Source organism: Pteropus vampyrus, unplaced genomic scaffold, assembly GCF_000151845.1.
Source record: "Pteropus vampyrus isolate Shadow unplaced genomic scaffold, Pvam_2.0 Scaffold470, whole genome shotgun sequence".
Lineage (NCBI taxonomy): Eukaryota > Metazoa > Chordata > Mammalia > Chiroptera > Pteropodidae > Pteropus > Pteropus vampyrus.
This window is the reverse complement of record NW_011889251.1, coordinates 1,382,581-1,389,003: the sequence shown is the minus strand read 5'-3', so window position 1 is coordinate 1,389,003 and position 6,423 is coordinate 1,382,581. Positions and strand designations below refer to the sequence as shown.

Genomic DNA, 6,423 nt, shown 5'->3' with positions numbered 1-6,423 from the left:
TCTCAATGGGGCTGGGAGAATGGATTTCACTCCTACTCCTCCCAGGGACACAGACATCTTTAGTTGTCATAATTTGGGGAAGGGGTGCTACTGGCATCCAATGAGTAGAGGCTAGGGATACTGCTAAACATCCTATAATGCAAAAAGAATTACACAAAGAATTAGCCCCAAATGTCAGCGGTGCCAAGAATGAGTAACCCTGTGCCTAACCTAACTGCCATAGTAAGAAAAGCATTAAATTCAACCCTGACCTCTGCTGTTTCAAAAACAAGATCAAAGGAGGCTAAAATTACAGGAAAATATTTGGTCAGACTCCTCTAGACACAGATCCCATCAGCGGAAAACACAACTCAGGCTGAAGGAACCTAGGGGAAGAAAGTGACAGGGCTCAACTGAAGGGAGAAGAAAGAATAAACTCTACATGGAAATCCTTGGTGTGGGAAGAAAAAACAACACACAGGGAAGAATATGGAATGTTCCCACAAAATGTGAAACAGGCCCAGTCAATGCCATTTATTGTACATGTTGAACAGCCTCTGAAACCCAAGGGCTCCCATATGAGGTTTTTTTTTTTTCCTTTTTCTTTTTTGCATCAAACAGGTTCTTCCAAGAGCCTGTTCACAAGGAAGACAAAAACAGAGTAATCCTCAATAAAATAAAACAAACATGAAAAGCTAAACAGTCTAGATATGAAAAAAAAAACGAAAGTAAAAAAAAAAAACAACAAAAACCACACCACTCATCCCATTTAATTTCCTGTTACATGCACTGAGGAAACTGAGAACATCAGGCCCCAAGGCAGCAATGCTGAGGTTCCCTCTATGTGACAGATTCATGCACACACATCCACACATACCACTGACCCAGGCAGAAGTACACATGCATGCACAGGCAGCCAAAGAACCACAGTGAGAGATGAGGGAAAGGGGAGGGGGGGCTGGTCAAGGATATAGTATCAATTAGAGACTGGGGACCCAGAGAACTTTCGCTGCAGGCTAAGCGAAAGTCAAAATTAAAACAAAGGCAGAACACAGGAAAAATGTCAGATGCTCAGAGAGGAGATTCGATAGATGAAGAGGGAAAGATGCAGGAAAAGTTTCTGGGAAGCAGCCTCAGAAGAGGATGATTTTTTTTTTTTTTTTTTTTTATTGGGAACTCAGATGAGCAGAGGTCCTGTGACTCCAGTGATACACTGAGGCTGAAGGAATATGCCACTGCATTACCTCTGCCTCCTGTGCTCTCTCTCAAGGTAGAGGGAAACCACAAATGCCCACCCTCTAGCCCTCCCCATTGCCACTCTTAAGGACTCCCCAAAAAATGACCCCACGCACACACACAAAGTTAAGCCCAGGAAAGGGCCAAACATAGAAAGCCTCAGTAACTCTTCTTTGTGGAACCAAAGCCAGAGAAGCCCATCACAGCTGCCATCTCATCATCCTCCTCAAATGTCAAGTCCTCCTCAGCCCTCCTTTTCTTCTCCTTCTGTTTCTCTTTCTTGTAGGCTTTGGCCTTTTCCTCCTAGGAGGGAAATCATACAGAATCAGTTCAGACTCCTGAGCCCAACATTGTTGAAAGAGACAGATGAGCTTCAAGATTCCTTTCTATCTTTAGGAGAAAATAGTTAAAGACAAGTAAAACTGCAAGAGCAAAGGAAAAGCCACAGTAAAGACTATAAGGGATAATAAAGAAAAGTTTCAGCTTGTGGAGAGCAGTTCTCATTCCTACTTTCCAGTTCATTTCTAATTCTTAACAAGATTATGGGAGCAAAACTATTTAATAGAATTTAATATTCTGGGAATATAGTATATGTCAGGAACTAATCTAAGTGCTTTATACAGATTATATACTAAGATCTCTAATATGGGGAAACTGAGGCACGAACAGATTATATATCCAAAGCCCGTGAATGTAGGAAACAGAATTTGATCCAGTCAGCCTGGTTCCATGGGCCTCCTGGGGACTAAGTGCATTTAGTTAATCCTCCCTGTAGTAAAAAAAAAAAAAGTATGGCCTAGAGAATCCAGGAGCCATCTCCTTCAGAGTCCCAAACAAGGGCAATGTTTCTCCTAATATACAGAAATTCAGGAACTACAGCTATCCTCTGGGGGTGACAGTGGAATGAGGAAGAAAGCCTCCCCATGATTCATAACATAAAATTCTAAGCTGGGGGAGGGAGAGGGAAGACAGTAGAGCCTGACCTCTTCTCTGAGCTCCTTCATCCTTTCCTCAAAATCATAATCCTTCTGCTTCTCTTCCATCTTCTTCTTATTGACTTCAAAACGTTTTTTCACCTGATCCAAGGTGGAACGTTCCACACGCATAGACATGCCCAGGTTCCGCTGATCTGGGTGGGATTAGCAGCGAAGAAGGTATGGTCGTTATAACATCCGCAGCCCCTCAAAAAGTCTTTTCCTGACATCTTTAAAAACCATCTTCTCATAAAACACAAAGCAAAAAAAAATCATAGCTGAAAGTAATTCCCTTGGCTTTACTTGTTCCCAGAAACAGCAGCCCCAGACAACAAGATGCAGATGGCTTTCAACTGCCATTACTGAGCTGATATATGTCAGTGGGGACAGCTGAGTCCATGGTTTTGGCTTGTTGAGAGCCATGAACAGTGTCTTACCTCATGGCCTCCAGAAACATTAGATAATAAGTAAAGGATAACCTGCAACTAAGGCAACTAGAGAATTCCCCAGGCATTAAAAAAGGGCACAATAAGGGATGGCTCCATAGTGTAGTGGTTAGCACGTCTGCTTTGCATGCAGAAGCTCCTGGGTTCACGCCCCAAGTGGAGCCATGGACCATACCCCAGGTGTGCCAGGCCCTGGGTGCACCAGGCCCCGAGTGCACGCCGCGAGCATGTGGGACGGGACACCTCGCCTTCAGAGATCCAGTACTTAAGGGGAAACAGCAACATCCATGGGTCAGGGGTAGAAGCGGGGAGGGGGAGATTAAAGAGGGGAGGGGAAGAGCACAATAGAACCAACCCTTCCCCCCAACCCCCATTGCAAAGCCCAATCCCAGCCCCAGTCACAAACTACCTCTAAGCCTTACGTTTCTTTCCATTAATGTGATCCAGGAAGTTGATGGAGTCCTTCACAACACAGTCACAGACATTGCAGTAATACCTATCAAACATAAATAGCACTTGAGTCAAATCGGGCTCTAAGGATCTTATTTGTTTCAACCAAGAAACTTGTACTTCTAGGTAAAAATTCTTTTTAGAAACAGGTACCTCTGACTTCCAAAAAGCCTTAACTCTTAGAAGAATGTGGTAGCTAACCTTCGAGATGGCCCCACAATGATCTCCACCCTCCTGGTATTTCTATGCTGTTTAGTCCTCTCCCAGTTTGTAACAAGGTTTGTCTGCGTGACCAATAGAATATGTCAAAAGTGATGCTATGTCAATTCCAAGATTAAGTTATTAAAAAAAAACATGGCTTCTGTCTTAGTCTGTCCATGTGGATCACTTGCTCTAGGAAAGCCACTTGTTTTGTTGTGAGAAGAACTCTGGAGAGGCCCATAGAATGAAGAACTGAGGTCGCCAAACCAAGTCATGTTGACAGATGTTGGAAGATCTTGCAGCCCCACTTATACCTCAAATGAATGCAGACCCAGCAGACACCTTAATTTCAGCTTTTTGAGAGACCCTGAGCCAGAACCACCTAGGTAAGCCTTTCCCAGATTCCTCGCCCACAGAAACTGTGAACTATTTATTTTATGCTGCTAAATTTTGGGTTAATTTACATAGCAATAGATTACTAATACAGAAAAGGATGACAACAGTTGATTTGCTAAGTAGCTCAGAGAAGTATCACTCTGCTATCTGTGTTGCCTTCCTACTGGGAAACCAACTTAAACAGAGAGGTAGTAGGCAAAAGGATGAAGAGTTCTTGTGAGACCCTTCTTCCTATAGGTTATAGTCTTGGTCTAGGAGGACGGTGCACAATCAGGCAATCCATAACAACTACTGCCTTTACAGCAAGTCTGGAACCTCAACCCCCTTTATTCACCATCAACAGCTCCCAGACTCCATTCTAGCTCCACCTAACTTCTCCTTTAGAAATCTCCTCAGTAGTCCTTTCTTTCATTTGTTCCTTGGCAGGAGAACAAATCATCCCTTTTAAGATATTAAGTAGTTACAATGCTAATATGAAGAAGCCTACAGAGTGATCACCCTACTAAAGATATTATCATGTTAACCCGAGACCATGGGAGATAAAGAAAAATAACTTTAAGAATGGAATTACAAGCAACAAGATTGTTAACCTGGGGCCATGAACCCTTCTAAAACAACATAGTTTATTAGACCTAAAAACAACATAGTTTATTAGACCTACTCCTGGCTACAGAGTAAGATGAAAAAGCCACTCACCCTCCCATCTCAGATTGTGGAGTGGTCTTGGTAATGACAATGGTCTTTCCAAGCTTAGATTCCAAGTCCACTTTGTAGTCCCTATGCCGGAGAAGCTCCCGCTTGACTGGTTGCACTGGTTTTCCTGAAATATAATGGGAAAAGAAGTCCCCTCAACATTGCAGTCTTTCAACCAGATAGGAAAAAGCCATGCGTGAAACCCAAAATCTAGAGATTTATTCTCATTTCTGTTTTGAAACCTGAAGCAAAGGATATAATGTAATGGGCACTTCTAGCAGCAGCTAGGGAGCATATGAACAGGAAAAATGTTAAGCAACCCTTAACTCGCTACAGCTTTTCTCCACTTTAAAACCAACAAGTCTAAAGGCAATGTTTTCTATTCATTAACTGAATTGAAGGGAGGAGTTCTGAATTTCAAAAAAAGCAACCTTTTAAAAGAAGAGCAGGCACACTCTAATGCTTTCAGATACCACAGATATAACCTCTCCTGACAGCTGAGGAAAATTTAAAAACAGAAAACCAATGTTTAGAAATTACCTGTTACATGCCAAACACTACAAGTTACATAAAAACTAAAAAGGTTAGTGTGTGTAAGGTGGTTTGTAAGTAAAGTGAAAGAAAAATGTACAAATGTGAAAACATGAGAAAATCAGACATTTCTTTCTGTAGAGTGGAATCTCTAGGAGAGAGGTACCAACTCCCTGACATTGTACAAGGCACAGAGAATAGCACTAAGGACCATCTTAAACAATCGCACCTTCTGGGTACCCTTGCTCTTCTCAGACTATAAGAAAAGGTTTTGTTTGGGCCAGGAATGTTCTTCTCCCCCTCAAGTAATTTCAAGTGAAAAAAGGGGTCTTCAAGAGCAGTAAGGCACACCAGCAAAATACTCCGCTAACTTCTCTGTCACTACCATGGATTCCATTCTCCATATTTCGAGAAAGTACTAAATAAACCAAACAAAGGGAGGGCAAGAAAGCAGAGGACAACAGAGCTGGAAAGCACCTCAAAACCCCTTTAGTACATCTCCTCTCTCTCATTTTATTCATGAAGAATCAAGGACCAGGGAGGCAGCGCTCAGCCAGAGGTTACACAGGGTAAGAGGACAGTGTATTCAACTCCCTACCCGCTGTCCCGCCTCTGCATCGCCTCTACGATACCCTTAACCCCTTGACAGAGCAAGCACCCACCATCCTTCTTTTCTCTCTCTTCCGTGAGCCTCTTCTCGGCGAGCTTCTCATATTCATCTTTGTCCCACTTTCGGCGAAAGTCCAAGTTTTTTGTCTGTGAGGAAAAAAACCCCTCGAGATTCGTCGCTAATCTTGTCGGACCCCTAGAGAAATCGCATCATCGCCGCTAAGGCGGCCCTGGTAACTGTCGAGAGCGAAGCCTCTCCGGACAGCATCAAGAGGCTGAGGTGGCCTCAGGACCCCAACCCGAGAGACCTCCGCCATTCCACTGACCCTGCGCCAGGGCCTTAAGGGGAAGCTCTTGCACCCGGGCCATAGAATCGCAAGGAGATGTTGGGAAGCCAGTGGGGTGCAGGATATTCTGCGTTGAGAAACCACCCGCTACCTCCCGACCTCCTCAAACCTCCTCCTCACAGACAACACCTACCCCGCTGCCCGACGCCATCTTCACCGCGAAGTGAATGGGAAGCCGGAAAGTGCCGTAAAAAGTGATCCTACGCCGTAAAGCAAGCTTGCCCTCCAATGAGCGGAGTGTCTCGTGTTCTAAACCAGCTAAACACTGGAGGGCTTCTAAAACAGGCCCGTCGGCCCCGCCTCTGCTCCAAGAAAATGGCGCATGCGCAATGAGAGCATGAAGCAACACGGAAGTAAGGGCGCGTGCAAACGTTTTTTGACCCGGCATTCAAAAGAAGCATGGAAGAGCTGTTCAACTCTTTTACTTTACAAACTAGGAAACTGAGGATCAGTGCCCTTTCCTCTAATCAATTTTGCGTGCATTTCTAAGAGTTTCTAAGCCTTCGTTAAGGCTAAAGCACTCTTATTAGAGGCGCCGGATGCCCCATTTATCTATGTATA

At 44.0% G+C, this 6,423-nt stretch overlaps 1 protein-coding gene across 1 annotated transcript; it reads right to left on the bottom strand.

The window, feature by feature from the left end:
- Window positions 1-471: 471 nt before the first annotated feature.
- ZMAT2 (zinc finger matrin-type 2) lies at window positions 472-6,125 on the bottom strand. The gene is made up of 6 exons (XM_011382314.2): window positions 5,996-6,125; window positions 5,569-5,662; window positions 4,379-4,502; window positions 3,058-3,131; window positions 2,199-2,344; window positions 472-1,518 (listed from the first exon to the last, which is right to left on the bottom strand). Exons 1-6 carry the CDS (start codon window positions 6,011-6,013, stop codon window positions 1,375-1,377), a joined length of 600 nt encoding a protein of 199 aa, XP_011380616.2. The 5' UTR covers window positions 6,014-6,125; the 3' UTR covers window positions 472-1,374.
- Between the last annotated feature and the right edge of the window lie 298 nt (window positions 6,126-6,423).